The sequence below is a fragment of the Sceloporus undulatus genome, chromosome 2 (genome assembly GCF_019175285.1).
Source record: "Sceloporus undulatus isolate JIND9_A2432 ecotype Alabama chromosome 2, SceUnd_v1.1, whole genome shotgun sequence".
Classification (NCBI taxonomy): domain Eukaryota; kingdom Metazoa; phylum Chordata; class Lepidosauria; order Squamata; family Phrynosomatidae; genus Sceloporus; species Sceloporus undulatus.
In genome coordinates, this window is record NC_056523.1 from 2,783,861 (window position 1) to 2,803,646 (window position 19,786).

At 43.7% G+C, this 19,786-nt stretch overlaps 1 protein-coding gene across 1 annotated transcript in view; it reads right to left on the minus strand.

The window, feature by feature from the left end:
* Nucleotides 1–12,647: 12,647 nt before the first annotated feature.
* Nucleotides 12,648–19,786, minus strand: part of LOC121922952 (zinc finger protein 420-like) — a 38,873-nt gene continuing 31,734 nt past the window's right edge. Inside the window, exon 7 of the mRNA XM_042452932.1 lies at nt 12,648–14,516. Within this exon, the coding sequence (XP_042308866.1) occupies nt 13,330–14,516 (1,187 nt within the window). The 3' untranslated portion in view covers nt 12,648–13,329. The remainder of the gene's footprint in view (nt 14,517–19,786) is intronic.

A 19,786-nucleotide genomic window follows, 5' to 3' on the forward strand; every position in this document is an offset into this window, starting at 1 on the left:
GATAACACCGCGCCCCGTGTCTCCGGATGATCTCTCCCAGCGGCTTCATGTAAATGTTAAATAGCATAGGGGACAAAATCGCTCCCTGAGGGACCCCAGATGTCAGGGCCCTCCTATCGGAGCGACAGTCCCCCAGCTCCACCATCTGGAATCTGCCTGAGAGATAGGACCGGAACCACTGCTATATCCCTCCCTCTGAACTAGACTGGCCAATTTCACTAGTTCTACCAGTTCCATCATTATACAAACTGGATTATTATCTTTTAATTATAAATGTTTATTAAATTTTCAGACAAAACAGACATACAATTATTTAAAATGACTAAGGAACATATATACACGTCTGATGAACAAGAAAAAGCAAACAAACAAGAAAGCTTAAGATCTTACACTTCTAAAAGACTTCAGTGATTCATAAACTCGTCTTTGTTTCTGTATATCCTCTTTCAAATTAAATTTTCTGAGCTGTTTACTCTTCCTGTTTCTGAAGCTTTATCTCATATTTATAATACAACATAAATCATATTATCAATTCTTACAACATTTATCTCCTATTCTTAGTTATTTTCTCCTGCTTAATGCTACATATCTATTGACAGGTCATTCCACCATTTCTTCTATTTTTACATTTATTTTTACATTTATATTTTCTTCCAGCACCTTCAGCAACAGGATTCCTGGCTTAAACTCTAAATCTATACCCAGCATTTTCCTTATGCTCCCATGTATTTGTTTACCAGTGTTTCTCTGCCTCCACCATACATGAAAGGGAGGAAGGCTCTTTCTCTCTTCCACATTTCCTGGACTGTTTTGCTGAAGTGTGTGTTTTGCTTTGGATCAAAGTTTAAAAGCCAGTTTAAACCCATGTTTATACAACACTTTCCCATTTGGGGGGAATAAAACCCAGGCTAGCTTCCCCCCACAACCCACATTCTACCAACATTAAGGAAAAAGGGGTTCCAGGGGGAGCTCTTTGTGCATTTCTCCCTTTCCTTCCTTCCTTCTTTCTGGGGAGCTGTCTCTTTCCAAAGGGGCTTCATTACCTGGGACCCTCCTCAGAGGTTCTGCAGGAAGAAAAGCAGCACCTCCCCTCCTTCCCTCAGGAGCAGCGAGTTCAGAGTCCTAGAGAGGTTCATGTGGTGCCACTAGAAGATGGCCGCCTCTGTGACCTCACTTCCGGTGGGGGGTGACTCTTGGCAAGGGAGGGGGCACTTAGGGGAGGAGGAGGGAGGTAATAACGAGGAATGGAGGGAGCCCACATTCCTTGCAAGGTTGGGGTGAGATGATGGGGGCCTGATGAACCTTTTCAGTGGGGCTGGGAAAGGCAAGGCAAGGCAGGGAATCTCCCCCTTCTCCTCTGTCTTTCCAAAGCCCCCCTTGAGGCTGTGGGGCTGAGACTGGAGGCACCCCAAGGAGGCTGGGGGGGGCAGCTGGGAGGATTTCTCTTTTAGGGAGCCTTCTGGGGGGGGGGGGGGGGGGGGGGGGGGGGGGGGGGGGGCCCCCCCCCGCGCAGGCCCGGGGGGGGGGGGGGGGGGGGGGAGGCAAGAAAATCCCCCCCTTCTCCCTTCCCAAGACACCTCTCTGGCTGCCACATACTTTCCAAGGAGAATAATAACATCCTTGTGGGGAGTTGACTCTGGGTCAGAGAGGGGTCTTTCCTGAGGCTGGGGGGGGGGCTGTCATGGGATGCCAGAAGCCCAGCATGCCACGGTTTAAAAAAAAGGGGGGGAGAGAAGGAAGTTTTCTCACGAGGAGAGAGTGCTGCTTCCCAGAGGGAAAAATGGGGACGGGTCCAAGGTGGGGGGAGACACCCCCAACCACCATCTTCCTGAAAAAAGAGAGTAGATCTTGAGTGTCCTTCTGGGGAGAAAGAGAGAAGAGGCTGATGGAGGGAGGAGGATTGGGAGGGGGGAGAAGATAGCAAGAGGCCTGATGCAGGAGGGACTGGAAGGAGGAGGAATGGAGGGCAGTTGTGTCCCCAGGGTTGGTGTCACCCCCATCCCCCCATTGGCCTCTTCTCATACCACTCTATACAGAATCCTGCTTTTTGCACTAATGTTACTCATAAATCCCAATTCCTATATTGCCACTGAGTGTAATGCTAATAGTCATGACCTAAACAACTAGCAAAATTAAAATTATACCTTCAAAGTATAATATCATGTTCACAACCTAAATGTATTTAGATATACATCGTGGAGATATGGTTAAAATGTGATGAAAATTTTAAAAAGTATAAAAATTCAACATTTTCTAATTTTTTTAATTTTAAAAAACTGTGGGCCTCTCCTTCCTCCTTCCACTGAGCTTCACCCCACTCCTACCATCTCTTAAAGCATTTAAAGGGAAGCAGGTCAAGCAGCCCCTTTCTGCCAAAAGGTAGGTCTTGGAGGAGCATTGGTGCCACACTCCCTCAAGGTGTCACCTGGTCCAGTCGCCACCTCCTGCACCCCCTAGTGACGCCACTGATGGATGGAAGTGTTACCTTGGGACATACTAAAGCAAATGACAATACTTGCCCATGGGGAAACATTGGGGAATACCTGCCCATAGAGATACATTGTGGGGAATACATGGCCATTTGGAAACATTCAAGATTACTTGCCCACAGGGATACACTGGGGATTACCTGCTCATAGGGAAACATAGGAAACATTTGCTATGTTTCTCTATGGGCACGTGTTCTCCAGTGATTCTCTGTGGGCAAGTTTGGTTTCTCTATGAGAAAGTGCTATCATTTGTTTTAATGCAAAGTCCTCCCCCAGCCAAATACTACCTTGCTTTGAAGATCTTCCTGGTTCCCCTTCTCCCTGCAGAGTTCACTCATGGTGGGGGAGATCCTTACATAATGGGGGGAAAGGAGGGAAAGGAAGTGGGGTTAAAACCAACCTCCTTCCCATTTTGCCTTTCCCTCTCCCTAATAACCTCCAGATACACCCATCCAGACCTGGGCTGCAGGTTAGAGGAGGGGAGCCAGCAGGTTCAAATGCAATATACTGTAAATCAACCTTGAAGTCAATTGACTGTATAATTCTTAGCATTTACCAGATAGCTTCCACTTGTACCTTCTGTCAAGCTACATTCAGCATTCCATAGTCCTGGTAAAGTCCTGACCTAAATTCACTTATATACAACTGTTGCTCTTAATGAGTTAGTTTAGCAGAGTGGCAGGCTAATTCTGCTAATTAACAATTGAACGATTTACCAGAAAACAAAAACAAAAAACCCTTCTCCAAATGCATCTCTTCATTATGTCCTGCAAGGGTTTGACTATTTAAATGATGAATCCAGAGAGATTCCATCTGGAATAGAATTAGATTCTTATCCTGCTTAAATTTAATGTGAACAGCCTCCAAAACTCCAAATTTAAGTGAATTGAGAGAATGTTTAGATGTAAAAAATAATATATCCCTAACTAAGTTCCTAACTGTGCTTCTGTTTTCCAAAATCTGTGTCCTCAAAGAACAATAAGTCTGGTGGTTGGGTTATAGTGCCAGAAGCAATGATTAATAATTTCCACAGACATTATATTGAAATGAGAATCTAACATGGTTTCACAGCTTTTGGTAATCACAGCTTTTAGTTAAAAAACAAACAAACCAATAATAGGTAACTTGTGAGAGGAAAGAAAGTGATGGACCCTGTCTCTGAATTGTTAAGGAAGATACCATTTACTACTTAAAACACAAGGGTGCATTAAGTCCAGCTTTACTCTGTGATATCCTTGTCCTCTGAGCTATCTCAAGGATATGAGCCTCCCTAAGGTTTCTACTACCACTATTAGCTTAGCCATCAATTGAACCAGATGAAGAGAAGAGAGTGATCTTCACTACTTGATCAAAAGTTGTGGTCATATGATCCCTGCCTTCTTAGATGGTAGGAGGCACTTAAAGCCATTCGGATGGCTCCTTCACAGCAGAGCAGAACAAACTTTCATGGTATGTACTAGTGTTCTTTCTACCTCATATTTAGGTCCTGAGGAAAGAAAGATAATGGAATCCTAGAGTTGGAAGAGATCCCAAGGGCCATCTAGTCCAACCCCTTGCCATGCAGGAACTCTCAGAAGGAGACTTCACTGCACTCCAAGGGAGTCTGTTCCACTGTTGAACATCCCTTACTGTCAGGAAGTTCCTCCTAATGTTGAGCTGGAATCTCTTTTCCTGGAGCTTGCTTCCATTGTTCCGTGTTCTAGTCTCTGAAGCAGAAAATAATTTTGCTCCATCCTCAATATGACATTCCTTCAAATACAGTCCATCACCCCCATACATGGGGAATCAGTTCCAGACACCCTGTGAATGGGGAAAAGCGTGTATGCTCAAGCCCCATTGTGCTTGCGGCAGTGCATACTCGCAGCGGTGTGGGTACGTGCCCCATTCTGCTGCGGCTTGCCTTCCGCATAAGCTCAAAGCTGCAGAAGGCAAGCCCGCGTATAGGGAAGGCCGGCTGTATTTAAACATGGGTAATATCACCTGTTAACTTTCTCTTCTCCAGGCTAAACATATCCTGATTTTCATCTGGCATGCTTTCCAGACTCTTCACCATTTTAGTCACCCTCCTTTGAATATGTTCCAGCTTGTCAACATCTTTTTTGAATTGTGGTGCCCAGAACTGGATCCAGTATTCCCGGTAGGGCCTGACCAAAGCAGAATAGAGTGGCACTAGTACTTCCTTTGAGCTAGACACTATACGTCTGTTGATGTAGCCTAGAATTGCATTGGCCTTTTTAGCTGCCCCATCACGCTATAGACTCATTTTCAACTTGTTGTCTACTAGGAGTGCAAGTCTTGCTCAACAGGGACATTAAAGTTGCTCCTTTGGCAATTCTCTACACAGGTAACACTACTGCCTGCATAGCTTGAACATCCCCCCCCCCATGGCTACCAAATCTGTGGATGCTCAAGTCCCTTTATACACAGTGGCATAGTAAAACAGTGTCCAATGTGAAATCAAAGGCTTTTACGGATGGCATCCATAATTTTTGGTGGGTTTTTCAGGCTATGTGGTTGTGTTCTGCAAGAGTTTATTCCTGACGTTTTGCCAGCATCTGTGGCTGCCATCTTCAAAGAATGCTGGCATGGAAGCGAGTGTTGGTTTGTTGTTGAATGGCAAGGCCTCAGAATGTCTATTTAATTAGTGATCCCTTGTCTGTCAGGAAATCCTGCTGACTCTGGGTAGTTTTCATTTGCACTTGTTGGCTCTTGATTTTGGTGTTTTTCAGGACTGGTAGCTAAACTTTGTTTACTTTAAGGGTTTCTTATTTCCTGTTGAAGTTGTCTAGGTTGATTTAATAGAATCATAGAGTTGGAAGAGACCGCAAGGGCCATCCAGTCCATTCCCCTGCCATGAAGGAACTCTCATGTTCTGACTGATAGTTGTTTATGTAGTCCAGAATTTAGTATTTTCAAATAGCATTTTATGGCCAGGTTGCAATAACAGACCAACACACAGAGTAACATTTAAATCACTATCTCTTAACCAAGGGTCACACAGTGTATATACCCCACTCCCTTGCCAGCATTCTCTGAAGATGCGAGCCACAGGTGCTGGTGAAATGTCAGGAATAAACTTCTAGAACAGGGCCACATAGCCAAAAATAACCCACAAAAATAGTACCTATTATATAAAACAGCAAAATCAAGCTTTGCTGTTTGGAATTTATATATTTTTGGATATTTGAATCTGTGGATATGGAGGGCCAACTACTTTCACTCAGTTTCAAAGGTGCTACAAAATTCCTTTGCAAGAAGAAGGTTCTTTCACAGAGTGAATCTGGGAAGAATGCTGCTAAAGAAAACATAATATAATTATGATATTTATTTATTTATAACCCGCTCTTCAGCCAAAAGACTAAAAGAGCAGCTTACATTTTTAAAAATTAGACATTTCTCTTCCCTGAGGCTTATTCTTCCAGAGATAACCAGCTCTCTCTTTCTCCCCTTCACCTGCCCCAGAGTCTGCTGGGAGTTTAAAGAGGAGTTTCTGCTATTCCATATGACCATCATTGCCAGGTAGGGGAAAAAAAAAAGAGGTGCTGGATTTACTAGGTGTTGCTGGTGTGAGCTGGACACTGGGTGCAGGATGATGAACTGGGAAGCGGTGAAGGAAGACATCTGGTGTTGAGGGTGCTTGCTCAACTGCAACTCCTCAACTTTAGGAGGAACTTCCTGGCAGTAAGGGCTGTTTGACAGTGGAACACACTCCTTCCTCGGAGAGCGGTGGAATCTCCTTCCTTGGAGGTCTTTAAAAAGAGGCTGGATGGCCATCTGTTGGGGATCCTTTGAGTGAGAGTTCCTGCATGGCAGAATGGGGTTGGACTGGGTGGCCCTTGGGGTCTCTTCCAACTCTATGATTCTATCCCCAACTGACTACTTGAGTGATAATATTGGCTTTCTCGGTTAGCTGTAGGTTCCAGATGCTCCAGATAATTACAGTGCATAGCAGAGATAACACTAGGGTAAAGAAAAAAAGAGTTCACTGGTTATTGTTTAGAATTAAAATCCATTTTCTCCACAATGGATGTGTTACTAAGGTCATATCTTGATTTTAGTAATAACTTTGACAAGGATCCCCCTGACATTCTTGCAAACAAGCTAGTAAAATGTAGGCTAGACAATTCACCTGTTAAATGAATTTTTATTTGGTTGATCAGCCAAACCCAAAGGGTGCTCAACAATGGCTCATTTCATCTTGGAGAGAAGTGACCAGTGGGATGCCTCAGGGCTCTGTCCTGGGCCCAGTGCTATTCAACATCTTTATCAATGACTTGGACAGAGAAATAGAGGGCATGCTTATCAAATTTGCAGATGACACCAAATTAGGAGGAGCTAATACCCCAGACAACATGATCAAAATTCAAAATGACCTGAATAGATTAGAAAGCTGGGCCAAAGTTAACAAAATGAGATTCAACACGGAGAGATGTAAGATACAGTCCGCCCTTTGTTTATGTAGGGGATCCATTCTGGACTCCCCAATGTAAAGAAAATTCCACGTATGTTCGAGCCTCATTTAAATGAATGGGGCTCGTGCATGTGGTGGTGCATGTGCGCCGCAGGTGCATGCACCACTGGTCCCTATGGGACGCACCGCCCTTCCTCCCTGCATGGCTTTCAGCATGTGCTGAAAGCCCTGTAAAGCGCGCCCGCGTACAATGTGGGCGCACTATACTGCATTTAGGGCGGAATAATGAAATACATAGATATAGGATGGGGCACACTTGGCTTAAGGAGACCTCTACGTGTGAAAGGGATCTAGGAGTCCAAGTAGACCACAAGTTGAGCATGAGTCAAGAATGCGATGTGGCAGCTAAAAAGACCAATGTGATTTTAGGCTCCCATCAATAGAAGTATAGTCTTAGATCAAGAGAATTAATAGTTCTAGTCTATTCTGCTTTGGTCAGGTCCCAACTAGAATACTGTGTCCAATTCTGGGCACCATGATTCAAAAGGATGTTGAGAAACTGGAGCATGTCCAAAGGAGGGTGACCAAAATCGGGAATGGTCTGGAAATCATGCCCTATGAGGAACGACTTAGGGAGCTGGGGATGTTTAGCCCGGCAAAGAGAAGGTTAAGAAGCAATATGATAATGTTCTTTAAATATTTGATGGGATGTCATGATGATGAGGGAATAAACTTGTTTTCTGCTGCTCCAGAGAACAGGACCTGGAACAATGGATGGAAGCTACAGGAAAAGAGATTCCAGCTCAACATTAGGAGGAACGTCCTGACAGTAAGTGCTGTTTGACAGTAACATACTCCTTCCTCGGAGAGTGGTGGAATCTCCTTCCTTGGAAATCTTTAAACAGAGGCTGGATGGCCATCTGTCAGGTATACTTTGACTGAGAGTTCCTGCATGGCAGGGGGTTGGACTATATGGCCCTTGGGGTCTCTTCCAACTCTATTATTCTATTACAGCAAAGACAACTTGTCTCACTTTGGAAATGGCAGACAGAGATCTCCATTGAGTGATCTGCAAGATTATCCTTGCCCTCCTCTCTCCCAGTCCCAGACAATTTTTCAGGTTCATATATATTCAACATTTCAGGTTTCCCTGAAGACAGCAAGAACTGACTCAGACTCCTCAGATGTTATGGGTCACAAAGAGAAAAAAAAAACTGATGTTGCTATGAATCTCTTGTTGGAAATAAAGAATTATGTATACTTTGTAAGTAAATACCCTGAAAAGCTAAAGAAGAGGGAAATAAAATATTAGAAGACATGTTCTATTGTTGTTGCTGTTGTTCTAATTTGATATTTATTAAGTATGAGTATTATTGCTTGCTGAAGAAAGAAACAAAAGTTTCAGTTAATAAAGTGATTTACTTTGCAGATAGGATAATATTGTTCCTGAATGCTTCCAAATTTACCATCCTGGGTCGCCACGGCTCCTGTCCTTGTTGTAATCACATCTATGATCTTAAAAGGCTATTTTAAAATAATGCTTTCCTTCAAAATGACACAGACATCACCGCCATAAAGATAGTTGGGTAATTCTGCCTCATTTGGGACTACTGCTTGTCTGTCTGTTTCCAGCTTTGTGGTAAGAACTGCAGTCTGTGAGGATGAGGGAGAGTCAACTGACTTCATTGGGCCTTTGAGGGCTGCCCCCCAGACCTGATTTTTTAAACATTTAATTTATCTAATTTTCCTGAAGGTAGTTTGGCCCTATTTCCATTTCCCTTCCTGGCTGCTTTATGTTCCAGGAGAATCCTTTTTTTAAAAAATGGAGAAACCTAGAATTATTTTCCTGCTTTTAAGAAAGGCCTCTTCTAGCTCAAAACATTTGGTACGATGCAAAACATGGCCCCATAGAAGATGGTGGTGAAATTTTTGAGCAAAGCTTTTTAAAAAATAATGATGAAATGGCCTTGGAAGTCTCAAAACGGTTTTGCAGGCTCCACTCTGAGCTGCCCTTTCCCCATCCAGGCAAAGGGGATGGAGGAAATCTTCCCCTCTTCCTTCCTTTATACCTTTTCTCCCCTATACTATATACATGCAGGGACTCCCTTCCCTCAATCTAGGGCATTCTTCTCTAATCTGGCAACCCCCATGTGTGATGGACTGCACTTCCCAATATCCCCGGTCATTGTGGTCCAATGCATCAGAAGGGTGCCAGTTTGGAGAGAGTTTAAGGAGGATGACAATATGCATAAATATTTACCAGGATCATACAGTGCCAAGCTGTTATTTGAGTCCAAATCACAATATCCAGATGTAACCACAAATTTATTTTTCACATCATTGTTCTTCTGGGTGCAATGGTGGATAACAATAAAAAAATGACAGTGGGTAATGGTTACCAGAAACCATGGAGTAAAAGTGTGATACATAGAAGGAGGAGAATACATCAGCTTCCCAGATTCTAAAGCCTAACTTTCCTCCAAATGGCTGCGTTGGTTTGGGCTCAATGGGAGTTACAGTCCAACAATATATGAATGGGCACATAATTCCCAGCCATGTAACAGATGCTGCGACGAATTTAACAACTTCTTCGTGGATAAAGCCTCTCGGATAAGGGCTGATCTCGACGCCAGTATATGTTCAGGAACCAGAGTAGAGGTCTCCAGAGCTTCCGTGGACTTAATTGTGCTGGATCATTTTGAGTCTGTATGTACTGAGGAAGTGGACAAGATCCTTAAAAGTGTTAGGAAGACAACTTGCTCTCTTGATCCCTGTCCCTCGTGGTTAGCAGCTCAAGGGGGAGCGGTTGTAACCACCATGTTGCACCGCATAATTAATGCATCACTCAGGGAAGGGCGTTTTCCATCCAGCTTAAAATTGGCCATAGTAAAACCGCTGCTAAAAAAGCCCTCCCTAGACCCCCTGATGCATAATAATTATCAGCCTGTTTCGCTACTACCTTTCTTGGGGAAGATGATCAAGAGGGCAGTTGCAATCCAGCTTCAATCGGTCTTGGATGAAACTGATTTTCTGGACCCATTTCAAACCGGGTTCCGGGCAGGCTATGGAGTTGAGACTGCCCTGGTTGCCCTGGTCGATGATCTCCATCTGGGCATGGACAGGGGTAGCGTGTCCCTGTTAGTGCTCTTAGACATCTCAGCGGCTTTCGATACCATTGACCATGGTATCCTTCTGGAACGCCTGAGGGAGTTAGGTATCGGGGGCACTGCGCTCCAGTGGTTCCGTTCCTACCTCTCGGGTAGATTCCAGATGGTGCAGCTGGGGGACTGACGCTCCAATAAGAGGGCCCTTACATCTGGTGTCCCTCAAGGAGCCATTCTGTCCCCCATGCTATTCAACATTTACATGAAACCGCTGGGAGAGATAATCCGGAGACATGGGGCGCAGTGTTATCAGTACGCTGATGACACCCAAATATGTTTCTCTGTGTCTCCGACTGATGCAGTGACCAGGGATGGCATCTCTCTGCTCAATGCCTGTCTGGAGTCGGTAATGGGCTGGATGAGGGAAAACAGACTCAGTCTGAATCCAGAGAAAACGGAAGTGCTCGTGATAGGTTCCCCGGGCCCGGGGATGGATGTTTGTCCACCTGTCCTGAACGGGATCATGCTTCCCGTGAAGGACTTAGTTCGCAGTCTGTGGGTGCTCCTGGACTCGTCGCTCCACCTTACATCTCAGGTGGATGTGACGGTCAGGAGCACCTGTTATCAGCTTCGGTTGATATGCCAGCTGTGACCTTACCTGGGCCGAGGGGACCTTGAAACGGTGGTACATGCTCTGGTAACCTCTCGCTTGGACTTCTGTAATGTGCTCTACATGGGGCAACCCTTGTACCATACTCGGAAGCTACAATTGGTTCAGAACATGGCAGCGAGACTGGTCACTGGATCCTCCAGGGCCAGTCACATAACACCTGTCCTTAAAGATCTACATTGGCTGTCCATTCGCTTCCGAGCGCAATACAAGGTGTTGGTTATCACCTATAAAGCCCTAAATGGCTTGGGCCCAGGGTACTTGGAGGACCGCCTCTCTCCATATAATCCGTCCTGCACTCTCAGGTCGGCCGGGAAGCAACTATTGAGAGTTCCAGATGCAAAATATTCAACAACATCACAGAGGGCCTTCTCCATCTTGGCCCCACAGCCCTGGAACTTGCTTCCTGGCGAGCTCTGCTCAGCCACCTCCCTCGACCTATTCAGGAAGGGGTTAAAAACCTTCCTTTTCCAGCAGGCTTTCCCCTAGCATCCCCAATGTAATTTTGCTCTCCCTTCACTGCTGCTGTATTTTGTGCTAGCTTGGATGTTGTTATTTGTAGTTTTAATGTATTTTATTGCTGTTTTTATCGTGTAGTGTATTATGTGGTGTAATTGTACACTTTAGTATACTGTAACCCGCCTTGATCCATGGAAAGGCGGGCTATAAATAAAGATTTTATTTATTATTATTTATTTAGATGGTGCTAGCCTTCAGGTAAAAGAAATCTGTGCATATTGAGATAATGGGAATAAAAAAATCAGGGTCAAGAACAAAGGAGCACAAGAAGCAATGGAAACACGAGGATGAGCTCCCCCACTAGTCAGCATTGTGCCTTCAACAGCAGTTTGTTTGACAGGCATGAATACATAAAGGCACTCCTGTGTCCATGTTGTGGAAGCCTTTGCTTGTTGGTTTTTGTAATAATCTTGTATTACATCAACAGGAGCAGACCAGAGCCCCCCCCCCCCCCCCCGCTTCCATTACCTGGCAGTCAAAGGGAGACCCAGTGAGGTATCAGTTACACAAGAGTGCACACTGCAAATGTGGGCTGCCTCAAGGATATGCAAACCATGCCCATCTTTCAAATTAGTAATCAAGATCATGGTGAGAGTACAGCCACCTTAGGATCCACTCCAAGAGAAAGGCGACATATAAAATAAATACATGCATACATAAATGCAAAAGTGAGGATCCAATGTTCATTGAGTAGGTTTGAGTTCTTGAGTCCCTATGCCGGAAGGTGGGATATAAATAAATACTACTACTACTAATGCTTGTTTTAATATAACATGCATATTGTTCTTACATCACTTTGGAGTCCAATTGCTAATGGGTCACTAGTCCTCTAATCAGGACTGGCAAAGGGGAGCAGCAACAGAAGAAAAAAATGTGTTCCTGTCTTCCAGTGAGGAATTAGTTTCCATTCACTAATTGCCATTTCTTTCCTTATACATACATTTGAATCAACAAATGGTCAGGCACATTGACATTTAAAAGTGCTGGTAATCCTAGACCAAATTTGCAACCCATTCCCCCTGACATTTCCTGGGTAGATTTTGTTAACGTTCCAGATTTGAGATCTACTTCCATTCATCTACAGTCCAGGACACAGATAAGTAACTTGTCCACTGATTCTTGGGGGCCTTTCTAACTTTGGGTTGTTCATAAAATCTTTTGAGTTGATGTTAGACCAGCTACTCTCTGCCTCACTGAGACACTGTGAAGACTAAAGGCAGGGTGAGGACTTCCTCAAACTCCTTCCAAATTTTGATCTGGAGGTCTTCTTGTAGGCAATGGGTTGCTTGAGGACACAATGCAAATGTTGGAAGGGTTGATTGCCCTTAATTTCAGCACAATGGACAAAGGAGAGGAATAGTTTAAATGTAGGTTCAGTCAAGGTTCCTTGCTAGTAAAGTACAATTTCAAGCATTTGTCTTGCTTAGAATTGTTAGTATACTACAAGCCAACAAGACATTTTAACCATGTTTATAAGAAAAATACAGTTGAATACATCAAATGCATTAAACATAATATGGCCATAAATAAACCATACAAAATGAATTTATATTAGTGTGTTTAGCTTTTCTTGAACATCCTACATTTTATAGTGCCTTGCCCTCCTTTTCAGTTATGACATCTGGTCCCCCTGTTTCTATAAGAAGCTCTCATGGGTTCTTTCTCTGCACTGGATGCAACCAGGTCTGAAGAAGCAGGGAGAAGATATGGATAGAGCCTCTCAAAGCTTCTACAAAGTTCCTTCTTCCCCAATTACTTTCAAAACTGCCATGGAATTTCTTTGTTTTCTCCCCCAGGCTAAAACAGACTAATACATCTATCTTCTCTGGACCCTTAACACTTCATAAAACCAGCTTAGGATTCAAAAAAATAACACCGTCTGCAGTTACAGACGTTTTCAATTCTCTATTTCTCCAGAACCAAAATGGCAGCACTCCAATGAGAGATCCAAGTTAGCATAAAAACTTATGCTAAATCAGTAAATCTGAAATGAAGCCCAGTCAAACTTCTATTAACATTCTATATATCTATCTGGCTTCTTTTGAACGTAGGTCCATTAATGATGAATAAATTTTATCTTCTAAATGAGACTTTCTCCACATTTTGTATGTATTACAGCATTCCATGTGGTGTAAATCATTTCATGTAACAGGAGTATTCATCTTTCAACACGCAATGCATTTCTGCGGCTTGGTTGATGCTGGGCACACAATCCATTATTGCCGAAGCTATTTCCACATTCCAAGTTGTTTCCGCAAACTTGTATATTTTCTCCCCCATGTGAGTTTTTTTATGTCTATGTAGATGTCCACTCTGACTGAAACTCTTTCCACACTGCATGCATTTATATGGTTTCTCCCCTGAGTGGGTTATTTTATGTTTCTTATATGTTCCACTGCCACTGAAATTCTTTCCACATTCCATACATTTATATGGTTTCTCCCCTGTGTGAGTTCTTTGATGTGAACGTAAATTTTGACGGTGAGAGAAGCTCTTTCCACATTCTATGCATTCATGTAGTTTCTCCCCCGTGTGTGTTTTTTGATGTGAACGTAGATGTGCACTCTGACTGAAGCTCTTCCCACATTCCATACACTGATACGGCTTCTCCCCTGTGTGGGTTCTTTGATGTAAATTTAGATATCCCCTATCACTGAAGCTCTTTCCACATTCATTACATTTATATGGTTTTTCCCCTGTGTGGGTCCTTTGATGTTTGTTGTATGATCCCCTGTGACGGAAATTCTTTCCACATTCCATGCATTTATATGGTTTCTCCCCCATGTGAGTTTTTTTATGTGAACGGAGGCTTCTGCTCTGACTGAAGCTCTTTCCGCATTCTATACACTGATATGGCCTCTCCCCTGTGTGGGTTCTTTGATGTGAATTTAGATATTCCCTATCCCTAAAGCTCTTTCCACATTCCATACATTTATATGGTTTTTCCCCTGTGTGGGTTCTTTGATGTTTCTTATATGTTCCACTGCCACTGAAATTCTTTCCACATTCCCTGCAATGATATGGTTTTTCCCCTGTGTGTGTTCTTTGATGTGTATGTAAATTTTGACGATGAGAGAAGCTCTTTCCACATTCTATGCATTTATATAGTTTCTCCCCTGTGTGAGTTTTTTCATGTGCACGTAGATGTGCACTCTGACTGAAGCTCTTCCCACATTCGATGCACTGATACGGCTTCTCCCCTGTGTGGGTTCTTTGATGTAAATTTAGATATCCCCTATCCCTGAAGCTCTTTCCACATTCCATGCATTTATATAGTTTCTCCCCAGTGTGGACTCTAAAGTGTCTGTTTAATTTTGACTTGCCTTGCCATATTTTCCCACAGACAAGACACTTGAAATGAATTGACTGTGAAGTCAGGGGTGCAGAAAGATCAGCCCCCTGGGAGGTAGAGGAGTTTTTCTTCCCATTGTTTCTGCTTTGACTTTTCATTCCCTTTTCAAATCCAAACTGATCATTTTCCATTACAGGCACTGTTATTTCCCATGATGCCACAGTTGTCTCATTGGCATTTTCATTCCGCCACTCATTACCTGTGTGACAAAAAGAAGAGGATTCAATTAGGAGCAAAGTATAGAAACCAAGGATCCAATCAGACATTACTCCCAATAACATTTTTCATCTCCTAGATTCTTCTCATTACTTTTAATATGCTTCACTGAAGTTACCTTCCCTTTCATATCTGCTACTCTCTCAGCCCATAAGATCAATTCAATTCTGGTCAGTTTCCCCCTTAGCTCCACTTGCCATAGATGTCTGGCCTGCTTTCCTCTTGTGATACAACAGCAGTTTCCACCTCCATAAGGTTACGAGAACTTAAGTAAATTTACACTTTTAGCAAAAGGGAAAATTAGGGAAGATTGGCTGAAGTGGGAAAATCCAATTTACTCATGGGAATCCTCATGATACCAGAAGAAAGGTTGGATAGAAACTAACTAAATAAAAATCTTTTCCCTTTTTGCTCAGCAAAAAGAAACTTCTGGTCAAACACAAAGGCTAAAGTAGCTCAAATTAAACTCTTCACCCTGCTCTTCTGGGATCTGTAGGGAATATTATAAATATAAATCACTTTAAAAATACACTGCAGAGTCTATAGTGGGGAGAAACTAACAAACAAAAAGCACTATAGTCAGCATGGGAATCTATGTTCACATCTCTGCATTTGCCTTGGGGCAGAAACCACCAGATACTCCAGAATAATTCACCAATCCACCAAAATAATTCACAATCTGAAGTCGAAGGCTTTCATGGCTGGCATCCACAGTTTTTGTGGAAACTCTTCTAGAACATGGCCACATAGCCCAAAAAACCCACAAAAAACTGTAATTCACTTTCAATTTATGAGCCAGGCATATGGGATTAGGGATGTGGTAGCTTAGTGGTTAAGATGCCAATTCTGATGATTGAATGGCTGGCAATTTTGAGGCCCAAGTGCTCATAATGAGGTGAGCTCCTGTCAATAGTCACAGCTTCTGCTAACCTAGCAGCTAGAAAGCATGCAAATGCAAGTAGATAAGTAGGTACCACTTCAGTGGGAAGAGAACAGCATTTGGTGCAGTCATACTGGCCACATGACCACCAGAGTCCTTGGACAACACTGGGTCTTTGACTTAGTAACAGATATGTCAAGCACCACCCTCTACAGTCAGTTTACAACTAGACATTCATGTCAAGGGACTACCTTTACCATTTTACACTCCATAACATTAAACAAAAGCTGAAACCTTCACAGGTCTTACCCACACCCTGCCCCCTTAATTCCCAGACAAGGAGTATCTTGACCACACATCTAGACAGGTACCTTCCATTTGCTCCCATTCCATGGAGCCCTGCTCAAAGGGATCTCTCCCTTCTTCCAGACAAGAGATGAGATCTGGCTTAGGATAATCTTCCAAAGAAAACAGAGAGAAGGTATTTAGTACTTTGGGAAAAAAATCAGGGATACCACACCCACCCTTGATTTCTTCTGCTCCACTGAAAAAAACACCAGGAGCAGATGTATTTACACAGTTGTCTCCTGCAAATAAACAGGAAAGGTGTTAAGTGACCTGTCAGGGGGAAAGGTGAGGCAGTCATCTCAGGAGGCAGATGCTGAGTGATGGGGAGGAGAGGGAGATGTTGGGGGACAGAAGAGAGCGTATCATGTGGCTTGCCTTCCATACCCTTAGTTAGCATGATGCCCATTGCTAGGATCACTTTCCCAGGTTCTATATTTGGAATGGGAGTGGCTGCAATTTCATTAGGCAGCAAAATGCCACAGGCTGCCTCTATGTGGAGTGTGTTACCAGGGGGAAGTGGGGGAGAGAATAAAAATCCCAGATGTGAACATGCTCTCCTCAAGAAATCAGAAATACATTCCCCCTTTGTCTTTATTAGAATACCCAAATCAGGGCCAAAGCTGGAGCAGAACCATCCATTCCCAAAAATGCTCCTTTTTATGCTCATTTGTGTCTTACTGATTTACATTATCCTCATTAATTCTTGTTGCTTTTTATGGTTTATTCCTGTTTTCCCACAGTCAAACTCAAACTATGCCTCTTAGAGATAACTGGGCTACAGTGGAGTTAAAAACAAGGCCTCGTGCTCCATCCCTTACCAGTGATGAACTCTGACATATGGCAACCACCCCACAAAATGGAACACTGCATTTAGAAAAAGGCATCAGATGAACTGAAGTTTGGTTCAGTGTGGTGTAGAATGCACATACAGGGCACAATTTGCCTTGTCAACTATTTCTACAATGGCATCTCTAAAGTACAATGGAAAATGTCCCAAAGAAGATTCAGTTCATTTCAGACATCAATCTAGCAGAGGCAAAAAGGATCCTTACCTGAAGAGGTCACATTCCTGTAATTCTCCAACATGACTTCCTTGTAGAGAGCCCTCTGGCCTGGACCCAGGAGGTCCCATTCCCCTTTGCTGAAATATACAGCCACCTCCTCAAAGGAGATCAGGGTCTGAAAGAAAGGGGGGAAATCAAGAGAGCTTGAATCACAAATAATTGCTTTCAAACATATTTACCCCCATACAGAGGTATTCCTGCTCCATACCCTACTGCTCCAATGGGTAGACTGAAGAAAGAATAATTCAAAAACTCTCTGGACGAGATCTTTCACACTGGACCAAATCATCCCACAGCTTCCATAGGAGAACTTATACAGGCCTAAGAGACCAGGAGGGTCCAGCCTACATTTGCTTTTATTTTCTTGTATTTTTGGATGGATGGTTTCTTGATGACAGAAATAGGAGGCTTGTCAGCTTCCTTACCTGGTTCCCTTGAAACTTTCTTGCAATATCCAAACTAAGAGCAACAGAGGGATCCATGACAGCTCTTTCCCTTTCACCCCAAAAAAGAGAAGATCCAGGTGGGGTCTCTGATGCCATTGTGCTGCCTGTGGGGAAGAGAAAAGAGGGGTAAAAGAAGCCATTTTTTAGTTTCCTAACTCTGTACAACAGAGAAAGAAGAGTCTGGGTTGGACTGAGAAGTGGGCTCCTCCTCACCCTTTGGGAGATGATGGAAGGACTGCGGCCCTTTCTACACATTTGGATTTCTGGCCTTCAGTTGCTTTGAAAGTCTCCTTCCTTTAAATTTCTAGACAGTAGCTGAGTGTTGTCTCTCACACTGAAAACTGAGAGGAACATTTTGGTATCAAAAAGACTAACATCATTCTCTGAGGTTCTGTTCAATAATGTGTACATACAGCGCGCCCGCGTCATACGCGGGTGCGCTTTACGCGGACTTGAGCATATGCGCTCAAGCCACGGGGCGCGCGCGGGGTGGTGCGTCCCATTCAATTGAATGGGCGTGCGCGCCTGCTGTGCCCCGCCGTGCACGAACCCCATTGTTTCCAATGGGGCTTGAGCATAGGCGGAATTCACCTTACGCGGAGGGATCCGGAACAGTTCCTCGCGTAAGGCGAGGGCCGACTGTAAAAGATCGCAATACCTGTTCATTTATTCATTAAAATATTTATACTCATAGGATCTCATAGCTATGTACATTAATATCAAATTAAACAATATAAAAGTAAAAAAGAACAAAAATCAAACAAAAATATTAAACAACCGGGCAAATTAAAACAAGGAAAGTGAGGAATGTTTAAAAGAATTTAATAGCATTACACATATGTAGATTTAGGTAAAATCAACTAGGTCCTGGAGGTCTAGAAAAAGCCAGCATGAAAGAGGCAGTCATGACAAACAGATTTCATTGGATTTACACCATGAAAAATGGGCAGAGGGCTATCAAAAATGCTTCCTGCATTGTTCCTGGGTCGGCAGGGGACCTTACTCCCAGGAAAGTGTGTAAAACTTAGCTCTTGGCTTAGTCAAACCTGAAAATGGAGACTTAAATCAAGCATGACTAAAATGTCTAATGGGTCTAAAATGTCTAATGGATCTAATGGAGGGGGTTGGACTGGGTTGCCCCTGTGGTCTCTTCCAACACTATGATTCTATGATTCTGCTCTAAGCAGGACTGGGAAGGGAATCAGCAAGAGGAAAGAAAAAACTTCTTCATGTCTCACAATGAAATATCAATTTTTTCATTCACACGTTGTTGCTTTTTTCATTACATGGTAATAGGAAATCTCAAGCTGTGATTTAAGCCCTTTCTCCCCCACATTGTATGTATACCCACTCTTCAGAAATGCTCACAGAGTGGCTTACAAACTGTTAATTAGAAAGTTCAGTCTAGAAGTCTCTTTTCTGCTTCAGGAAACCAAAAAAAGAAGGGAATGTGTGTATTATCCCTGCCCCTTCTCAAGCAACCATATCTCATGCTTCAAAAGCAGCCCAGCTCTTCCCACTAAGCTCGACTGCCTCCTCTCCCCTAACAAGAGTCTCCCTTTTGCACCATCCTGAAAAGGGGGGCATTTAGGGGAAGAGAGGGAGGGAACAGTTGCTAGCTGAAGAAGAGGAGTGGAAGACGGGATTTCTTGCAATTACTTTTCAAGGAGGGGGGCTTCCTTTCCTGGGGGAGCACATCCTCCATCCCTTCTCCTCTCTACAAAGCACATTGGGAAGTGTATCTCTGCACTCCCCCCTTACCTTTGGAGTCTTTCTGCTCCTTGGCCTAGTAGTGGAAACTCTCTCCCCCGTTCCTAGAAATGTGAAGAGGATGCTGTTCTGTCACCTCTGTCTAAAGCTCAAACATTTCTTGCCTCTCCCGGAAACTGGGCTCTTTCTGTGCTTTGAACCCTTGGAGGAGGGAATGGCAGCGTCCCTCTTCTCTACCCCAGAAAACTCAAGGGCTCTGCTCTGCCCCCTTCTTTTCCAAGGATATGGAGGACTGGAGGGGGTCTCCCCCCCAAAAAAAACCTCATTCCCCATCTCTTCTCTGCCTCCTCCTTCTACCCCTTCCATTTAAACTCCCTTCCCTGCCCTTTGTAGCCGCTTGGCCCTTATGGCATCCCCCCACAGACCCTCCAGACCCACAGTCTCTTTTGGGGGGATCTCCCTCCTTGGGCTCTTTCCATTTTGAAGTTGCTCTTTGCTCTCTTCCCATCCTCTCAATTTTCCCATCCTTCCTCTTCTCCAGGACTCCAGGCAAAAGCCCCCCCTCCTACCTCTGCCT